We start from the raw sequence: 20,817 nt of genomic DNA, 5'->3' as shown, positions 1-20,817 counted from the left end.
TTTGGTGACAAATTTACAGTCGTTCTTCGTTGCGTGGCTAGTTCAATACTAAAAACATGCAAGATCAATTTAATACAATGAATAATTGACCTTTTTCATGTACAGGAAGCTGTCCAATGATATCTTTTATCTAAACAGACTCAGCTGACAAAAATCCCAACAGTTGTTCAATGTACTGTTTGTTTTTTAATCATTTATGTAAGAGATTCCAAGAGTAAAACTTAATTTTAATATCAAAAAGAGCAAATTTCAAAACAAACTCTAATTAGAAACATATATTTATTTTTTTATGTTTTAACAATTTTGGTCATTTAACGTTCAATCTGGATTTTGCTGTTGTCTCTTTGTTTAAAAGCTATAAATTTTATTGTTTCGAATTTATTTAAGGCATATTTTACGTCAAAATTTCATACTTCCCCCTTCAATATCGACCGGAAAATCGGGGGCGAAAAAACATTTTTTTTTTTTCAAAAACATCAAAATGTTAATAAAAGTAGAAGTCTAATCAATTGAAACCCATCAATTGAAATGCATTTTCCTGCTTTGATGAGCATTTTAATGATGACATAGTATGATTTTTTGTTTGTGAAATTCCTATGTGGGTAATTCTCCGCCAACTCACACAGCAGTTGCCCCGACCCCTCTTCGATTTGCGTGAAACTTTGTCCTAAGGGGTAACTTTTGTCCCTGATCACGAATCCGAGGTCCGTTTTTTGATATCTCGTGACGGAGGGGCGGTACGACCCCTTCCATTTTTGAACATGCGAAAAAAGAGGTGTTTTTCAATAATTCGCAGCCAGAAACGGTGATGAGATAGAAATTTGGTGTCAAAGGGACTTTTATGTAAAATTAGACGCCCGATTTGATGGCGTACTCAGAATTCCGAAAAAACGTATTTTTCATCGAAAAAAACACTAAAAAAGTTTTAAAAACTCTCCCATTTTCCGTTACTCGACTGTAAAATTTTTTGGAACATCTCATTTTATGGGAAATTTAATGTACTTTTCGAATCTACATTGACCCAGAAGGGTCATTTTTTCATTTAGAGCAACATTTTTCATTTTAAAATTTCGTGTTTTTTCTAACTTTGCAGGGTTATTTTTAGAGTGTAACAATGTTCTACAAAGTTGTACAGCAGACAATTACAAAAATTTTGATATACAGACATAAGGGGTTTGCTTATAAACATCACGAGTTACCACGATTTTACGAAAAAAAGTTTTGAAAAAGTTTGTCGTCATCGATCATGGCCGTTCATGGTCACCCGCGACAGACTCGGACGACGAAACAAAGAGAAACGCAAAAAGTAACTTTTTCAAAACTTTTTTTCGTAAAATCGCGATAACTCGTGATGTTTATAAGCAAACCCCTTATGTCTATATATCAAAATTTTTGTAGTTGTCTGCTCTACAACTTTGTAGAACATTGTTACACTCTAAAAAATAACCCTGCAAAGTTAGAAAAAACACGAAATTTTAAAATGAAAATTTTTGTCCTAAATGAAAAAATGACCCTTCTGGGTCAATGTAGATTCGAAAAGTACATTAAATTTCCCATAAAATGACATGTTCCAAAAAATTTTACAGTCGAGTAACGGAAAATGGGAGAATTTTTAAAACTTTTTTAGTGTTTTTTTTTTCGATGAAAAATACGTTTTTTCGGAATTCTGAGTACGCCATCAAATCGGGCGTCTACTTTTACAATTCCCTAATTCCCTTTGACACTAAATTTCTATCTCATCTCCGTTTCAGCATAGCATCTATGGTTTCAGGCTGCAAATTATTGAAAACACATCTTTTTTCGCATGTTCAAAAATGGAAGGGTCGTACAACCCCTCCGTCACGAGATATCAAAAAACGGACCTCGGATTCGTGATCAGGGACAAAAGTTACCCCTAAGGACAAAGTTTCACGCAAATCGAAGGGGGGTCGGGGCAACTTTTCCCGATTTCGTGTGAGTTGGTAGAGAATTACCCATGTATAGTACCGCATAAAAAAATATGCCAAAGCTCTGATGTTTTAAAAACTGATGATTGCAAATCAACTGGGGTGATGTTAAATCCATTTCAAACCACTTTTCCATTGAAATGTTAAAAACGTGGCCAGCAATATTTTTTTTCCAGATTCTCTTATGTGTTTGGCCAGAGACGAGGGAAATAAAGTCTTAAAAAATATTTGCAACGGCCCTGTAAAAAATAATAATATTGACATAATGAAACACAATTTTCCGCTTTGTAGAAATGATAAAAAAGCGAAAAAAAAACTTAAGTTTTTGGCTGCAACTGTACAAAAGAAAGCTTTTACTTAAAAAAGAAGTTGTTTTTTTTTTTAGAAATATGGAAGAAACAGTAATATTTTAAGAAACAAGTAAGCAAGGTTGCCATAATCGTGTATTTTTCAAATATCTTTCTTTTAATTTCAGTGATAAAATATATCTCTGGATATAGTTTTAGAAATTATAAGCTCATTCATAAAAATACATATTTTCTATTGAAATATTCTATTTTTGCTTTTTTTTTATAAATTATTCAATTTATAGAATACTCAATCAATTCTTCACATAATTTGGACATTTTTAAATTTTGAGCTGGGTTTTAAACTTGAAATAAGAAAAAATCACAAATGTAAATTCAAAAAAAATAAAACCAGTCAATAGTTTTGGAGATATCGCGATCTGAAGAATGAGGGCAAATTATGTTACACCGAGAAAAACTTATTTTTAGCGAAATGTTTTAGCTCCAAGAGGCTGTTTCTCAGCAACCAGCAGTCTGATAAACAAAGTAAAACGATGGAAAATTTTCTCTTCGAAAAGTTGCACCTTAAATTAACTACAACTTGAAAATGGTGCAATCAAAAAAAAATGATTATAAATTTGATTTGCATCAAAAATTGATTTTGTTTGGGCCATTCATAAATCACTTGGGACACTTTAGGGGGGAGACAGGGTTTGGCGATTGTCCACACTCCAGACAAAAAAAGTTTATTTTTTTGTATGGACAGTTGTCACGAGGGCGAGTGGGGCGTCTGATATTTACCAAAAAGTGTCCACGTGGTTTATGGATGGTCCTTTGACAATATTTATGTTCTTTTCTCAAATCACATTTTGTTTTCGGGTTTCACATTTTGCACCATCCCAAACTCTAACGCAAAAGATTCTTTTTTTAGTCCCATAAAACATGAAAATCAAAAATTGAAAAAAAAAATGTGTTGGGAATTTAAATGTAAGTGATTTAAAGTCAAATAAAGGAATGACCCAAAAGTTTCATTTTTATCACTGATCATGTAACCAAATGTTTCCGTCTTACGGATTTTTTGAACAATCCTCAAATTTAAAAAATACATTACCAAGTCTAAGACCGTGCTTAAAAAAGGAGAGAAATGCAAAAAAAAAAATAATATTATGAAATCCATCCTGACGACGACACGATAATGCACGATAGTTGCACAATATTTTGAAATTCGATTCTATGATGATCTGTGAATCAACAAATCATTGTCACTTTGACTTCCATTATGGCCTTTATGGATTTATGAAAATTCAACTTAAAATGGGTTTATTTCCGTCCTTATTGATTAGGAAATTCAAGGAAGTAAAAAAAATCTGAATGTTTAATTTATTACTTTTTTGAAACCTATCAATATTTTAGCACCATCAATAAGCATTTCAGAATTTACCTTGGCCAATATCTTCGTGTGTTCTCACAAAATTTGGACATATTGTTACGACTAATTTTTTTTTATTAGAGAACAATTCGCTGAATTGCAAATCAATTGTTTGCTTGAGAAAATACCATTGTGAGACACATTCAATGTCTGAACTGTACAGCAAACATTACACAATAATTCGAAATTAGGATGAGTAATTGATTCTAGTACATGCCCCGTTCCTACTATAAATACATTCTGCCAATGCATTGCAAATTTAGTGGCTGCTCTGCAGTGGCAACCAACGGTTGCACCACTCCAATTTCCCATCCCAACATGGCGGCGTCCAACCGGAAAACGAAGAACCCACCCTCCACCGTGCCAGAAGTTCAGCAGTTACGCAACGAGACAACAAACCTGACGCGTCAACTCCGAGCAGAAATGACCACCATCATGGAAGCGATTGCCGAAATGAAGGAGTTCCAAGGCTTTCTGTCCGAACAACTGGACCAGCTGCGGCAGGACGTGAACCAGCTGTCCAAGGACCAACGCTCGATCAAGAGCTCGCTGGACACTTCGCAGGCCATGAATCGCCAGATGACCAGCAACGTTGAACACTTGGAAGCGGAAGTCGAGCGAACCAAACGGGCTAGGAATGTGATGATTCTCGGATATCCCACCACGGCGAAGGAGGACACCGTCCAGGTTGTTCTCAAAATAGCCGCGGTGTTGGGATGTTCGGTGCCACGAGGGGCCATCGAAGATGCTAGACGACTTCCCGGTGCAAGATCGCAGCCGATTCGGGTGGTGTTCGGTGGTGAACGGTTTAAGCGGGAGCTGCTGCAGAGCGCCAAGAGCTTTGGTCCGCTGAAGCTGAGTATGGTGGATTCTTCGTTTGCCGGAAGTTGGGAGATCTTCGTGCGCGACGATACGCCACGGACTGGACTGCGGAAAGGTCCCGGGAGTTTGAGCAGTGTGTGTTCGAAGTAAAAGACTGTGATATTTAGAACAAAATAAAAAAAATGTGAATAGAAAATCCGAAATTGATTTATTTTTAGTTTGATAAAATGTTGTTTATATTTACATTGTCTCATAGGAAACAATTTTGAAACGTTAGTTTGTCTGTACAAATTTGAAAACAAATTTTCCGGCTGGTCATACAAAATTACTCCGATGATTAAGGAACTATGATTATTATTATTATTACTTTTCAAAACATCATACAATTTTAAATCAGTATGTAATTTTGTTAAATTTTGATTAAGTATAGAGCAATTCCAGCCCAAATTAGTATTTTTTCTGGTACTTTTGTACCCGACCCTCTCCGATTTCAATGAAACTTTTTAGACGTGTTAGCCTAGGCCTATATAATCCATTTTTGTGTATATGGAGCCAATTGTACTCAAAAATGACATTTGAGAAGGGCGTAAGGTATTTAAATATTTTTGTCTAATCTAATCTAATCTAATCGAACACAAGCGCAGCCAGTCCGAAGAAAGCATCCGGGAAGAACTTATGGTTAGATTACGCCTCAAGTTCCTTCTTGTCATTATTAATGATTGCAGTACTTTCGAGAACCCCCGAAATGTATTACACTCATTAAAGCGGCCCGGCCTACTGCGTTGCATTAACCGCATGAGACAGATTCTATGAACGGAACCCACATTTCATAAAATCATCAGGGGAAGAAGAAGAAGCCGGGGACATACCGTACCAACCGGTTCGAGTTATTAATAGATTATAATGGTGTGTGGTGTGTAGGGGAATTGTTTGGGAAGGGATTGTTGTATTATATAGTAAATGACCTTGTGACATTTATTCACTAATACGGATTAATTCACTCAAGGGGTGTCAACCCCTCGGTGGTCGAATGGCTATAGCATCTGACTACCAATCCAAAGGTGTGAGTTCGAATCCCACCTGATTCCGTTCGTCTTTTGTTCATATTCAAAGTTCAATTATAGACGAAAAATTTCAAGGAGACCGGTCGGTAATCGAACCCTGAACCTTCCGCTTATGAGGCGGGAGCTGTAGCCATTAAGCCACGGCCCGTTCTTTGTAAGGTATTTAAATATTTTTGTATCTTGTAATTTAAAAATTACTGTTACTCGAAGCCGTTGCAACGAATCAAAAAGTGTTCAAAGACAAACTTGTAGGAAATTGGACGGGATTTCTGAAAAAAAATACACTGAAAGAAAAATACACGCCACTTCTATGAAATTTTTAAAATTTTAAGTTCAAAAGTTAAATTTCAAGGTAATGTCACGATTTTTTCGTTCAAAATTTTTGACGAAGTAGCCCAAGATGTTACAAATAGACTCACGGATGGTTTGTCTCTCCTAAAAAAAAAAAAAGCAATTACTAAAACTGTTTTTTTGAAAAGTGGTCTAAACGTCAAAATTTTCAACATCCGATAATGGAAATCGATTCCCCAGACAATTTTACATAAAAGTCTCCATATTGACCATTGTTCTATGTTCAATCCTTGTTAAGATACAGCAGTTTTAACAATAAAAATGTTGAAAAAATAGGTTTTTGGTGGTGTTTGACAATTTCTATATGACAGACTTGATTTTTCAGTCTCAAAAATATTTTACAGAAAAGTGCGTCCAATTTCCCATAAGTTTGCGTTTGACAGCATTTCAATATGGGCTTACAGATATAAGCTTAATTACATTGCTCATAACTGAAAATAGTTTATTTTTTTCAATGTGGTAGAAACCTGGAAAGTAAATAAGTTTACGTAAATAATAAAACGAGTCAAATTAAAAAGCTGTCAAAGTCAAACTTATGAGAATTTTTACGAGCTTTTCGGTAAACATATTTTCGAGACTGAAAAAACAAGTCTGTCTTACAGAAATTGCCAAAAACCACAAAAAAACCTATTTTTTAAACATTTTAATTGTTAAACCCGTTGTATCTTCACAAGGATTGGACATAGAACAATGGTCAATATGGAGACTTTTATGTCAATCGATTCCCAATATCGGATTTTGAAAATTTTGACGTTTAGACCACAGTTTTAGCACAGAGTACCTCATGGAGCCAAAAAATGAAATTACATTTCTTCGGACTGGACACTCTGGGTTACACTGTGGTTTTAGTAAATGATTTTTGTATTTTTTTAGGAGAGACAAACCATCCTGCATTTTTCGTGAGTCTTTTTGAAACATCTTAGGCTATTTCCTCAACAATTTAGAACGAAACAAATCGTGACATCACCTTGAAATTTAACTTTTAAACTTAAAAATTGAAAAAATTCATAGAGGTGGCGTGTATTTGTAATGTGTAATTTCCTACAAGTTTGTCTTTGACCACTTTTTGATTCGTTGCAACGGCTTTGAGTTACAGTAATTTTTAAATTACGAAATACAAAAATATTTAAATAACTTACGCCCTTTCTTCTATAAAGAGAAATTTGATCAAAATTAGAATTTTTAGGAATTTTATATTTATAGCCCAGAGTTCAAAATAGATTTATACATTTTTCAAAATCAAATCAAATTATTCGCTCTACAGCATTGCCTTGGCGTTCTCGATTACGAGATTCCTACTCGAAACTAGGTGTTCGAAGGCTTGATTGTTGAGGCAATTGCAAACCTCTTTTTACACCTTAGCTTCCATCCACTCCGGGATTCGAACTGACGACCTTTGGATTGTAAGTCCAACTGCCTATCAGCGACTCCACCGAGACAGGACCCAGGGAGACGACTCCTACACCTCGACTGAGCTAACGACCTAACCTTCAGGTCAGTCCTGGGCCAACATTTACTTCCCGTCCGACGGAAGGCGTGATCAGACAAATCTCGTTTCGAAAAATGCCACCGGGACCGTCTGGGATCGAACCCAGGCCGACTGGGTGAGAGGCAATCACGCTTACCCCTACACCACGGTCCCGGCGTAACAATACATTTTTATAGTTATTGAAAATTTCATAAAATTTATGAAATACATTTATTTCTAATGTATTATGTCCGGAAAATTCCCAAAACTCTAAATTTGCAAAAGACCTGAAAGTGTCCTATTTGATCAAAAAAACAAAACTAAAATTTATGCAACGAATTGAAATGGATTTCCATAAAAAATAAAATTTGCAGAGGATTTTTTTTGCCCTCCAATATTTTGGACAATTTTTAAAGGGCCAAAACCCTAAATTCAAATTAGAATTGGCTCAACTCGTTTTTTTTTTTTTTTTTTGCTGATTTGTATCCATAATCTTAAATTTTAAGGATTTTGAATAGTTTCAAAAAAGCCACAAAAACAAAATTCATATTAAACATTTTTATGGTTTTTTGGGGAACAACATGCTATGTTCAGATTTGTCGTATAACCTAAAAATGTACGGTTTTAATTAGAGGATGAAAACTGCATGATCACAATGTAGAGTTTAGTACATGAACAGGAACTTGTAAATCGATCAACAAGTTTGTTTGCATGCAGTCAGTAGAGAAGTTTGGTTGATTAAATATACCATAATTTGTTCAATGATGCAGCTTGTCACAATAATGTCATTAAAGTCACGTTCGAGTTATTTTATTGAACTGATCCTGGCAAAGATCCATCAGTTCACAAACTGGAAGGCTGTGCATCAGTTCTAGTAAAATGATACAACAATGGATCATCATCATCTTTGTATGGAACTTCTCAACAAATTTGGTAAGTTTACCAGGTTTTAAGCAGGCTTTGTTGATTTTATTTATTTATTTTGAAAACTGAAAGGCCTTAATTACCGTTGACTTTGACGAAGATATTCGTGATTGCGGAAATGGAATGCCGCTACCCGATGTGGATCTGTCCCAGTTTAACATACTGCCTCAAGATGATGGAACCATGGTGGTGAATGGAACGGTCAAGATCATCAACGGCTTCGGGAATCCTACCAGGGTGGGAGAAACAAAACGAGCCCAATTCCAGCTACTAAAACATTGCTTTTCAGTGGAACATGTATTCTAAACGGCAGGAGCAAGGCAAATGGAACCCTGGAATAATCTCGCGAGATATCCCCAATTTTTGCGCGGTTCTCCAACTGCCAACCGAATCGTGGTACCAATTTACTAGACATTTAAAGCAGGGACACTGTCCGATCAAAGCTGGGGTGAGTTTCTTTATTTTCTGCTGAGAGTTTCGAGAATAAAATTAAGTTGTATCATTGCAGTACTCGGAAAGCTTCGACGACTTAAACATTGGAAACGTGGCGTCTGCGTTCGAGATTCCAGCATCGTTCATCGGCGATTGGAGAATCTACAACGAAATCACCACCTTCCGAAATGGGCGTCTCGAAAAGGAGTGCTACATGGTTCCGGCCACAATCGCCGAGGTTTAGAAGGAAATAAGTGAAGAATTTTAGGAGAGATATAATTGTGGTTTAGATATCTGTTAACTAAACATTTATATGACTTTGTTTTTTCAAAAATCACAAAAGTTCAGCACAACAATTTTGAGAAATTTCCACACGACATCACCAAATCGAAATACTTGAGGAGAGATTGGCCCAACCCAGGCCCCAGAGCCGGTTTCTTCGCCGAAATTCTACTGCGTCGCAATTGGGTTGTGTGTGGCTGGCTTTTTACGGCCAAGGGTTCAACAAACCTGCGTGATGATTTCAGCCAAGATGACGATGATGATGATAGGTGTGCAATCAATATTCTGAAAGAAGAGAAAAGAAATTGCCGAGAGGTTAAGGCTTGGAATACAAATTAAGCTTTAATGCGTTTTTTTTTTTTGTTATTTACAGGTACAAAGTAAAGAGATTGTTGTTTGTATTGTTTACTGATTGCTGAAAAATAATCGTTATGAATTATCTTCAACACATTGGCGAAAAATTTATTTTCCTAAACGTATTTTTTAATTTTTTGGTCCCAAAATTCAATCGCTCAATCCTTATAAAGAATAGTTATTCATGCTAAAAAAAACGCTAGGCAATTATTTGGAATAGTTCATTAACAGGTTTGAAAGTATTAACAGGTCTAATTTTCTGGGTCAGAAAGAGATTTCGATTTCGTAATTGTAATTTATGTGTTCAGTTGGGGTTAAATGGCCGATAATTAATTCCGTTGTTAACCTAGTGATTGCGTGTAATATTTTATTGCAACGACACATGTAGATGGTACGTGAAGATTGCCAACTTTACCTTCTAAACATTGTTTAATTTGTTCATTCCTAAAGTGGAGCTATAACAGGTTGTTTCCAATATGCTTGTTTGGAGTATAATATTAATTTGCCAATCATTTCTAAAGTACAGTTGGGTTTGTATAAAACTAACTTCCAAATTAATTGATCGTACTTATTTTGTTTTATTTGCCTCAGGCCTCTCTTTCAGTCGACATCGATGATGACTTTCGTGAGTGCGGAAATGGGCTACCTTTTCCAGCGATTAATTTTTCAAATTTCCAAATAATACCGGAAGAAGACGGTTCCATGACGTTGAATGGCTCAATTCAGTTCACAGGAGATTTTGAAAGTCCCACCAGAGTAAGGGGTTACTGAGTTGAAAACGTAAAAATAATTTGAAACTGTTTTCCTTGCAGTTTCGTATGTACTCTAAAAAGCTAGAACGGGGCGAATGGGTTCCAGGATTTTTAAATCGAGAGGTGCTTAATATGTGTCCACTGCTGCAGTTGCCACACGAAATCTGGTACCCGTTCACCAGTATAATGAAACAGAAGTCGTGCCCCTACAGGGACGGGGTAAGTTTTTCGTGGAAATGTCACACTGAGAATTGATGACTTGATAGAAAATCTTACTTTGAAGCACATCGAACCAGTAAATTCCCTAAATATTGGAAACTATGCCGAAATACTAAACCTACCGCCGTCTTTTATTGGCGAATGGAGAGTTTACTACGAGGTCACCACAACTCGGAAACGGAAGCGTGTAATGCAATGTTTGATGATCCCAATGATAATTTCGGAAGTGTAATTTGGAAGAGAATCTTATTTGTTAGCAATAAAAGTTGATAAAATCTCCTAACATGACCGCAATTCTTTGTTCTCGTCTAATATCAGTATTTTCAATCTTTTTTCAGTAAATTCGCGATAACTCGTATTGTTTATAAGCAAACCCATTGTGTTTATATATCAAAATTTTTGTTATTTTCTGCTCTACAACTTTGTAGAACATTGTTACACTCTAAAAAAAAATACCTTGCAAAGTTAGAAAAAACACGAAATTTTAAAATGAAAATTTTTGTTCTAAATGCAAAAATTACCTTTCTAGTCAATGTAGATTTGAAAAGTACATTAAATTTCCGTTTTTTCGGAATTCTGAGTACGCCATCAAATCGGGCGTACAATATTACAAAAAAAATCTCTTTGACATCAAATTTCTAACTCATCACCGTTTCAGGCTGCAAATTGTTGAAAAACACATCTTTTTTCGCATATCCAAAAATGAAAGGGGTCGTACCGCCCCTCCGTCACGAGATATCAAAAAACGGACCTCGGATTCGTGATCAGGGACAAATCGAAGAGGGGTCGGGGCAACTTTTTCCGATTTTGTGTGAGTTGGTAGAGAATTACCCAGATGCGGTTTTAAAAACGGTTATAACCGGCTATTACTCGTTCGTGCGAATGGGGTATTAAAGAGAATAGTAAATAAAATTAACAATTTTCTTGTTAAAGCAATGGTTGCGTGACAACAATCCATTGCTGAAACACAGAAACAGCAGCATGTAATCGAGTGAATGATGGTGCCGATGACTATTTCGGAAGTGTAATTTGGGGGAAAAGGGTTATGGATGGAAACCTCCGTTCAAGACGTTTACATAGCACCGCAGCTCGAAAGGTATGTCGACGGAGCTGAAAAATTCAGCACGATTGAACAAGGCTTTAAAAAAGCAGTGCCGACTTGAAAAACCTTCTACATTGACAAACAAACAATATTTATCGCGTGCTCAAAATTAATCGCAACAATGTGATGTTTGTTACAAGTAATCGATACCAAACTATAAAAATCGGAAATGGTCGTTGGCTCATTGCTCAAGCGCACCTTCAATAGAACTAATGTCAAAATGAAGTTAAGTGGGATGTCTTTGATTTGGTTTTTATTTCCGCAATACTGTTTGGTATGTATGATACAAGCTTCAATTATTCGCAAAATAATTTTATAAAAATTGTTAAGGCCTCTCTATCGATCGACATCGATGATGATTTTCGCGAGTGTGAAAATGAATTACCGTTTCCGGCGTTGGATTTTTCCAACTTTCAAATAATACCGGAAGAAGATGGATCCATGACGTTGAACGGATCGGTGCGATTCACAGGAAATTATGAGAGTCCAACAAGCGTGAGAAATAATCGAAACTATTGTGTAGCATTTCATGAAATAATATACTTTTCAGCTTCTTGTCTACTCTAAAAAGCTAGAACGAGGTGAATGGGTTTCTGGATTTTTCAATCGGGTAGTCAAAAACGTTTGCCCTCTTTTGCAAATGCCCACCGAACTGTGGTATCCGTACACGCGTCTTTTGAAGCAGAAAACATGCCCGTACAAGGCTGGGGTAAGTTTGCATACTCAAAATCGTAATGTATTAAGAATTGATTTTTTGAACGCAATCTTATTTTGAAGCACGTAGAAAACGGAAAAACCACCAACATTGGAAACTTTGCTGACTATCTTCACCTACCGCCATCGTTCATTGGTGATTGGAGAATGTACTACGAGATCACCACGACCAGGAACGGCAGGCGTGTCCCGGAGTGCCTGATGATGGCAATGACTGTTTCGGAAGTGTAATTTAAAGGGTTAAACTGCCCATGTTCGCATAAATGTCCCATATGCAAAAACAGCAAGCTGAGAAAAACGCATTTGAAGTTTGTCCCATACATAAGGCTACGTGTTAAGTTTTTGCGAAAAAACTGGATTTCCTCCTGATTTCTAGAACAAAGCTCTTTTAAAAGAGCACACAATTTTGAACCAAACTGCAACAAAATGAAATCGATGAAAATGCCTATGCGACATTTATGCGATCAGGGGCAGTAAACTAGGAGCAATAAAGGATCTAGATATCGTTCTGGCTAACTCTTTTCTTGATTTTGCTAATAAAACTTTGCAAATCATAAGACATCTAGGTATTTTTTTTTTTTCTTGACCCGAATGAGTTGAAAGCTTCAACGCTGTAACAAGTCCTCGTTATAGGCATAGTCTTTCTATTACTGGTCGCATCAGTTATCACGATGCTGGCTTGCAAGTTAAACCACATTACCTTGTTAGACTTTGGTTTTAGAGATATTGGTACTACCCGGGAATTGGAATTGGCGTCTTCATATAATATTGATTTCGTAACTACATTAATTTGCAAAAAAAAAAATCAATGATATTACTGATGACACACACAGATGTTGCGTGTGTACAAATCGTATGCATATTGATAGCATTACTACTAGAAACAAGATACAACTTTGATCATCCTTCAAATAGAACTACATACAACAAGTATGATCAAAATGTTGCTTTGGATTGTTATATTGATTTGGCAAGCATTCTTCAAGTTAAATTGGGTTTGACTAAAACATACTATAAAATTACCTGATCTTGAAGCAACTTGAAATTTTCATACATTATTTTCTTGCACTCAGGCGACGTCGACGATGATTTTCTCAATTGTGGAAATTGATTGCCTTTTCCGACGCTGGATTTTTAAAGTTTCAAATAATACAAGAACAAGACGGCTGCTTTTAACTTAGGGAATGCATGGACAAAGTTTAATCCAAAACAAAAAAAGTTTGTTTGCGAAATTGTAAACAAAAATTGTGTGAATGCGCTGAAAAGATAAAACACCATGTTTGCTAAATCTAGAGCATTTGCGAATAGGTAACAGTCATTGGCCACCAACGGCGCCCGCCATGTCAGTTTGTAGACCTCGATTTTAAGGGACGGGAATGTTAGTTAGCGCAGGTTGCTACTAGGGCAGCTGGTTTACTCTGTGCTCACACCCCACAAGCGCCAGGAACCTGAAAATTTGTTAGTAGGATAGGGTGTTTAGTCAGGAATGATTTAGTCTTAGACAGCCGGCTGTGGAAAGATAGAACCAAAATCATTTGTAATTAAAGAATGAAAGAATAAACAGTGTATTTTTTATAATGATTTTACGAGTTTAAATGATTAATGATAAGTGAGGTACTGATTAACATTGCGAACGACGAGTTACGATGTTTACCGAGCTGAAATGGTATGATAGGGTTTTGTTGTTGTTGCACACCGCGACGGACACGAACAATCTTGCGACCCGACGGAAAGGCCTCGCAAATCGGACTCTCTACCGATTTCTCAACTGCTGAACAGGTCGGTAAACTCAAAACTATCAAATTTATTAAAATCATACCAAAATTCGGTAATGAAGTTGAATATTGTTCATGTTGTAACCGATTTTCGGTAAAATTTTGTTCATTTCGACAAACGGTTTACCGATCTAAACTTTACCGATTTTTCAACTACCGAATTCGGTAAAAAAAATCTAAGTGTTTAGAGAACCACTCAAGTTCTCAGCTTCTTAGGTTGAGTCTTAGTAAATTATATTAAATTTTTAGTTTAAAAAAAAGTATATTGAGCTAGTTTTTTAATGAAACATCAAAAATATACATGCGTTCATAATATTTACTGTAAACTAGTCTACAAATATTGACAGTGAGTTTTTCGCTGAATTTCACGTACTGGAAATTTTAGCTGTCCAGATTTCAGTAAACTTTTCTGAATTTAGTAATGAGAGTTTGGTTTGTACTAAGTGTGTAGTTCAAATTTTGAAATGTTTCTCAAAATTGATTCATTTTTTACCTTTACGCTCTCCAAAAAACGTAATAATGCCGTTTTTTTTGGCTTCCAGTAGCGATCGCGCTGATATTTTTAAAAGAAAGCTTAGTAAGTTTAAGTATCTTACACTCCAGCAAACCTTTAAAACTTGTTTTACCAGGCTACACTTTTAGTCGACGTAGCCGATGGTGACTTACAAAATTGTGGAAATGTAAAACAATTACCAGGCTTGGACTTTCCCCGCATTCAAATCATATCCGAAGATGACGGTACTACGACTTTGAACGGATCCGCAAGATTTACCGAGGATTAGGAGAATCCAATATGGGTAGGAAAGTTAGTTTTTTTTTGTAACTTAAGAAAAAAAAAAAACAAAAAAAAGTCAATTGCAGTGTAAACTTCACTCTCAAAAACTAGAACGTGGCTCCTGGATCCCAGGTTTGCTGTCCGGATAGTTCCAGACCTTTGCACAGTTCTTCAAGCGCCACATGAACCTTGGTTCATGATAACTCGTAACATGGTTTAAAAGACCATATGAGGGAGTTTTATTTTCCAACAATTTTAGAGAATCTTTTCACAGCATGAAGAATTCGTCAAAAGCGTTAACATTGGTAACTATGCAGAATTGCTTCAGGTGCCTCCGTCGTTTATTGGGGAATGGCGATTGTTCATCAGTTTCGCTACAACGAGGAACGCAGTCCGAGTCGAGGAGTGCCTGATGATACCGATGACGGTTTCGGAGGTGTAATTAGTTAAGATCACTTTTGAATAAAGTCATTTGGAAATGGATGGAAATGTGTCATATCGCTAATACGGACAAGACGGTCAACCGCCGTACTGACGTATATGGCCTAAGTAACACATACTCGGGGATTCTACACACTATCAAACCATCTGTAACACGAAGAAACAATCCTCTCTCGGATATCTCCAACCACACACACACACTACTAACACACAATAACCCACCGTTGGGATCATCCAAGCGATACCCACAGCCACACCATATTGTATGAAAGCTAAACCCTTGCAAAGTTGGGATAGTGAACAGTGTCGTTACCGAGATTTTGAATTTGTTCTCGGTTATGCAGTAAGTCGATTTTTTTCGATATTTTTGGACAACCACACATAGTTTTTTACACTTACTTAGGGAAAACCACCATCTAACTATTACAAACCGGACACCCTACCGTTGGAGAGTAACGAACAGTACGATAGCGACTAGACAAAAGTGAGTCCCATATGATGTTTCGTTGTGTTCCCCTTGCCAATTTTGTGAATAAATTTACAGTTTCCCCTGAAGAAGACCGACAAAACCGGTCGAAACGTCGGGCAGTTTTAATATAAACATCGCTTGATTATTTTAACCGACTGAGAAAGCCGACCAATCGAAACAAAAAAAAAGTCATTTGGAATGATTTTTAAAGTCTTTGCACCATATAGTAAATCGATGTCTCTGTGCTCTCTTGTACTAAGCTTGCTGGTTTTCCTATCTAGTTAGCATAAGAGAGCACAGAGGCATCGAAATATAGCTGCGAGTAAAGCCAAAGCGATACGATAAATAGACAGCTTCTCGATCAAAATGTTTCGGTTCGAGTCATGGTATCTCCAAAGCTATTTTTCAGAGTTTCTATCATAAGAGACTATCGTTGCGGTTTGAGTATATTTATCGGACTACACAAAAAAGAAACTGAGAATATCAATATCACAATGTCAAATGGGTAATTCTCTACCAACTCACACGAAATCGGGGAAAGTTGCACCAACCCCTCTTCGATTTGCGTGAAACTTTGTTCTAAGGGGTAACTTTTGTCCCTGATCACGAATCCGAGGTCCGTTTTTTGATATCTCGTGACGGAGGGCAATACGAACCCTTTTATTTTTGCACATGCGAAAAAAGAGGTGTTTTGCAATAATTTGCAAGTGACTTTTATGTAAAATTAGACGCCCGATTTAATGACGTACTCAGAATTCCCAAAAAGACGTATTTTTCATCGAAAAAAAACACTAAAAAAGTTTTAAAAACTCTCCCATTTTTCGGTACTGGACTGTAAAAAAATTTGAAACATGTCATTTTAAGGGAAATTTATTTTACTTTTACATTGACCCAGAAGGGTCATTTTTTCATTTAGAACAAAATTTTCATTTTTAAATTTCGTGTTTTTTCTAACTTTTTGCGTTTCTCTTTGTTTCGTCGTCCGTGTCTGTAGCGGGCGACGATGAACGGCCGTGATCGATGACGACCAACTTTTTCAAAACTTTTTTTTCGTAAAATCGCGATAACTCGTGATGTTTATAAGCAAACCCCTTATGTTTAAATTTTTTTTTTTTGTAATGGTCTGGGTGCAGAATAGTTGTCCGCAAAGCGGCCTCAATTTAGAACTGTCAAAGCGGAACCAATTTACTATTCGCAAAATAATACCAAGAAGTGGCAAGTATTGTGATCGATCTATAATTTATTTTGTCAGAAATAAAAAAAGTCGATGGCGTCGAGCTATTGTATTCGAAGTCAAAACATCTTAAGAAGAGGGTTGAAATCGAGATTGGCATGATTCGTTGCTAACATTTCAAAATCGCTATGTTTCACGCTAACCTATGTTTATGACGCTTTTTTGAAATGTTAGCGACGAATTATCAATAACTGTGAATGGTACCTGCCAAATAGTATTGGATAATCTTACTCTGATATTATCACTGCACATCAAAGATACATAATCTCGGAACTTCCATTCGGTTGCTCTTCTGATTCACGAAATTCCACCCACTTTTGACACAATTTTTCATCACGTGGAAAACAAAAAAGGCCTCTTTTGGCCACCCATCGTTTAGTATACGAAGAAAAAAGTGGGATGCACTTAATTTTTCATCGAAAACAGCAGCAAAAAATATGTCACGCTTGAGCTTGAACATAGTTTTCTACTTTGTTTATTTTTACAGCTGTAGTGCTGTTGTATTAGTGGGGAGCAGTGGGGCGCTTTCGAAAATTACGTTGCGCATTCTGTCTTTTCAGCACCCAGGGTCTGCTCTACAACTTTGTAGAACACTCTGAAAAATAACCCTGCAAAGTTAGAAAAAACACGAAATTTTAAAATGAAAAATTTTGTTCTAAATGAAAAAATGACCCTTCTGGGTCAATGTAAAAGTACATTAAATTTCCCTTAAAATGACACGTTCTAAAAAATTTAACAGTTGAGTAACGGATAATGGGAAAGTTTTTAAAACTTTTTAAGTGTTTTTTCGATGAAAAATACGTTTTTCGGAATTCTTCTAATTTTACATAAAAGTCCCTTTGACACCAAATTTCTATCTCATCACCGTTTCAGGCTGCAAATTATTGCAAAACACCTCTTTTTTCGCATGTTCAAAAATTGATGGGGTCGTACCGCCCCTCCGTCACGAGATATCAAAAAACGGACCTCGGATTCGTGATCAGGGACAATAGTTACCCCTTAGGACAGAGTTTCACGTAAATCGAAGAGGGATCGGGGCAACTGTTGTGTGAGTTGGCGGAGAATTACCCAAAGACATTTTGGAGATTTATTGATTCCGGGGATTTTACATATCCAATGGAATCTCCATGTATCACAAATTTGTCGAAAACAAGTTTGCGTGATAGGATAACATAAATATTTTGTTTACATGTTTTAAGTGAATAGATTTAATCAAATAGATTGAAAAATATTTGCTAGCATCCCACTGTCAGCCATCTAACGCACTATTAATTCAAGTGACCCAGGATCATTGGAATCATTCTTCAACCAGAACTTTTACAAAGCTGCAAACAAGAAATGAATTTGAGTGTTGCATTTTTCGTGGTTTTTCTATCGCTGCTTAAACACAGCAATGTAAGTAATTTCGTTTTGTGAATTCAGATATCCGGTTTTTTTTTTTTTCAAAATTACACTTTTCAGGCTGTTCTTTCGGTTGACTTCGATGATGACTTCCGGGAGTGTGGCAATGGAAAGCCTATGGTGGGGATGGATTTTTCAAATTTTCAAATTATACCCGAGAACAACGGATCCGTAACACTAAATGGGACTGTCAAATTTACGAAGGACTACGAAAATCCGACCAAGGTTTTTCTTTCTGTTTCATTTGATTTCCAACCAAAATCATTACAAGTTTTTTAAGTGGAATTTGTACACCGAGCGGCTAGACCGGGGCAGCTGGGTTCCAGGAATCGTGGCGCGAGAAGTTAACAACATTTGCATTTCGCTGCAAATGCCAAACGAACCATGGTATCCGTATGCGCGACATATGAAGCAGAAAACGTGCCCTTTCCGGGCAGGAGTGAGTAATATCTTTAATTTGTACCGCTCAACCGGGAGCGGCCAAATTCTCTGACAAGTTTTGACAGGAGCTCGGACATCCAATGTTACCCTGCTGCCGACAAATTTGAGCTTTATTTACCGAATTAATAATTCATTCAATTCATTAATTAATTCAATAATTCATTCATTAATTCATTCATTCATTCATTCATTAATTCATTCATTCATTCATTCATTCATTCATTATTTCATTCATTCACATAACATACCGTCATCAGGAGTGACTTTGAGTCTGCGGGGTGAGATTGGGTCATACAAAAATGCTGAAATTTGTTTGACCCAATCTCACCCCGGAGACTCAATGGCACCCTTGATGACCATGAATACTGTCATTGGTTGTCAGCTGAGTGGTGTGAGCTGTCAGTTTTGTTTTAATTGTTAATATTTTTTCTCAAAAATCTGCCATACCATGAGTTTTCAGAACCTTGAAACAATTTTGACAGTACGAGCTGGTGCGAAAACGACCGAACGAGATTGACAGAAAATCTTACAACGGATGTCAGTAGCTTGGTCAGCACCGAATGTCACTGAATTTGGCTAGGGTGTAAAAGTGTGGTATTCTAAAACAATTCATTTTCTTAAAGCACGAAGAGCATGCCAACAACATGAACATCGGAAACTATGCTGCCATGTTCAATGTTCCGCCGGATTTTCTCGGCGAGTGGCGACTGTACTATGCGGTAGCTACTACCCGACGAGGAAAACGCTTCGAAGAATGCATGATGATTCCGGTGACCGTTTCCGAAGTGTAATACGTCGTCTCGCTATTTGAAATTAAAATGTTCATTGAACATTGGTATCTACTGCAAGTTATTTGATTAAATCTTGATACATATTATAAATATTCTGAAATATCACATTGAGACTTGTCATGCAAACAATGTAATATGACATTTTTTATGTTGATTGATTCTAGAAACTCTTATTTTTTTTAAATAACAATGTGTCATGTAGGCTTGCATGTTACGATCTCGTGTAGATAATTCATTAATGCTTCCGGTACAGTTTCCGTAACTGCTGCAAATAAACTATGTGAATTATTCCGTGAAAAATTTAACACTTTTCCAATAAGAAGAATATCCCAGTTAACTTAGGTACGCTCCAATCATTAGTGGAATAGGTTCAGTTTACTCTTAGTAATGTTGTGAACCAGGGCTATCATAATATTTTTCGTTTTCATAACTTCTATGAGAACCAGCAATGTAAATAAAAAAAATGTTAATTTAACGATGATTTCCACCTTAGTGAAAATGGAAAACCTTTACCAGAGGTTGATTTTGCACAGTTTCACATACATCCAGAGCAGGATGGATCGATTATAATGAATGGAACGTACAGATTCAAACAGGAATACGGCAGTCCGACAAGGGTACCGTAAACCGAGGTCACATTGATAGCTGAGGTGACTTTGATAGGATTTAGATTTTCCCGCAAATTGAAAGGTTCAAATTAAATACGTACGTAATGGTATGGAATCATACTGACCTACAACGTCAGGGTATCAATGTTACCCCGATTTACGAAAAAAATAATATTTCCTTCCAGATGAGATTCATTGCTGTCATTTTCAGTGGAATATGTACACCGAGGTTTGGTTTGGTACCCGTACAAGCACATAATGAAGCAGAAATTGTGTCCCTATCGGGCCGGAGTGAGAACTTTTAAGAAGCACTCGTATGCAAACAATGGTTCTTAAAAAATCTTTATTTTAGCACGAAGAGCACATCAACAACATGAACATTGGAAACTTTGCTGCATTGCAGAAGTTCCCCCCGTCGTTTATCGGCGAGTGGCGAATGTACTACGAGATCACATCAACCGAGAAAGGAAGTGCATGATGATTCCGATCACGGTTTCGGATGTTTGAACGAACAATCCGTAATTTTGAAACCTGTAATAAAGCTCATTTTGAAAATAATTTACAACGGCGTTTCAATCTCAACTGATTTGGTTCAAAATTCACTTCACTTGTAAATTCGCTTGATGTCTCGTACTTAGGAATTGATAACTGGGAATATTCCAACTAAATCATCAGATCAGATATTCAACGTCATCCATTGCCGGCCACTCCCATCGCCACCGCGCACCAAGGGTAA

At 36.6% G+C, this 20,817-nt stretch overlaps 3 protein-coding genes and 1 long non-coding RNA gene across 5 annotated transcripts in view; 3 read left to right on the top strand and 1 right to left on the bottom strand.

The window, feature by feature from the left end:
• Nucleotides 1-20,817, bottom strand: part of LOC120416772 (inositol-pentakisphosphate 2-kinase) — a 321,616-nt gene that overhangs the window by 190,134 nt on the left and 110,665 nt on the right. For both annotated transcript variants that reach the window (XM_052707998.1, XM_052707999.1), the window contains one exon: nucleotides 9,234-9,290. The gene's annotated coding sequence lies outside the window, so the exon portion shown is untranslated. The remainder of the gene's footprint in view (nucleotides 1-9,233; nucleotides 9,291-20,817) is intronic.
• LOC128092898 (uncharacterized) lies at nucleotides 8,379-8,974 on the top strand. The gene is made up of 3 exons (XM_052708002.1): nucleotides 8,379-8,528; nucleotides 8,581-8,739; nucleotides 8,800-8,974. The coding sequence occupies exons 1-3, from the start codon at nucleotides 8,415-8,417 to the stop codon at nucleotides 8,965-8,967; spliced, it is 441 nt and encodes a 146-aa protein (XP_052563962.1). The 5' UTR covers nucleotides 8,379-8,414; the 3' UTR covers nucleotides 8,968-8,974.
• LOC128092899 (uncharacterized) lies at nucleotides 9,814-10,536 on the top strand. Its single transcript, XR_008212078.1, has 4 exons — nucleotides 9,814-9,889; nucleotides 9,951-10,115; nucleotides 10,172-10,330; nucleotides 10,395-10,536. It is a non-coding gene; the product is annotated as an uncharacterized LOC128092899 (long non-coding RNA).
• On the top strand, nucleotides 18,138-19,473 carry LOC120423457 (uncharacterized). Its single transcript, XM_052706898.1, has 4 exons — nucleotides 18,138-18,235; nucleotides 18,302-18,466; nucleotides 18,522-18,680; nucleotides 19,306-19,473. Exons 1-4 carry the CDS (start codon nucleotides 18,179-18,181, stop codon nucleotides 19,471-19,473), a joined length of 549 nt encoding a protein of 182 aa, XP_052562858.1. The 5' UTR covers nucleotides 18,138-18,178.

This window comes from Culex pipiens, chromosome 2, assembly GCF_016801865.2.
Source record: "Culex pipiens pallens isolate TS chromosome 2, TS_CPP_V2, whole genome shotgun sequence".
NCBI lineage: Eukaryota > Metazoa > Arthropoda > Insecta > Diptera > Culicidae > Culex > Culex pipiens.
This window is presented reverse-complemented; position numbering and strand designations above follow the sequence as displayed.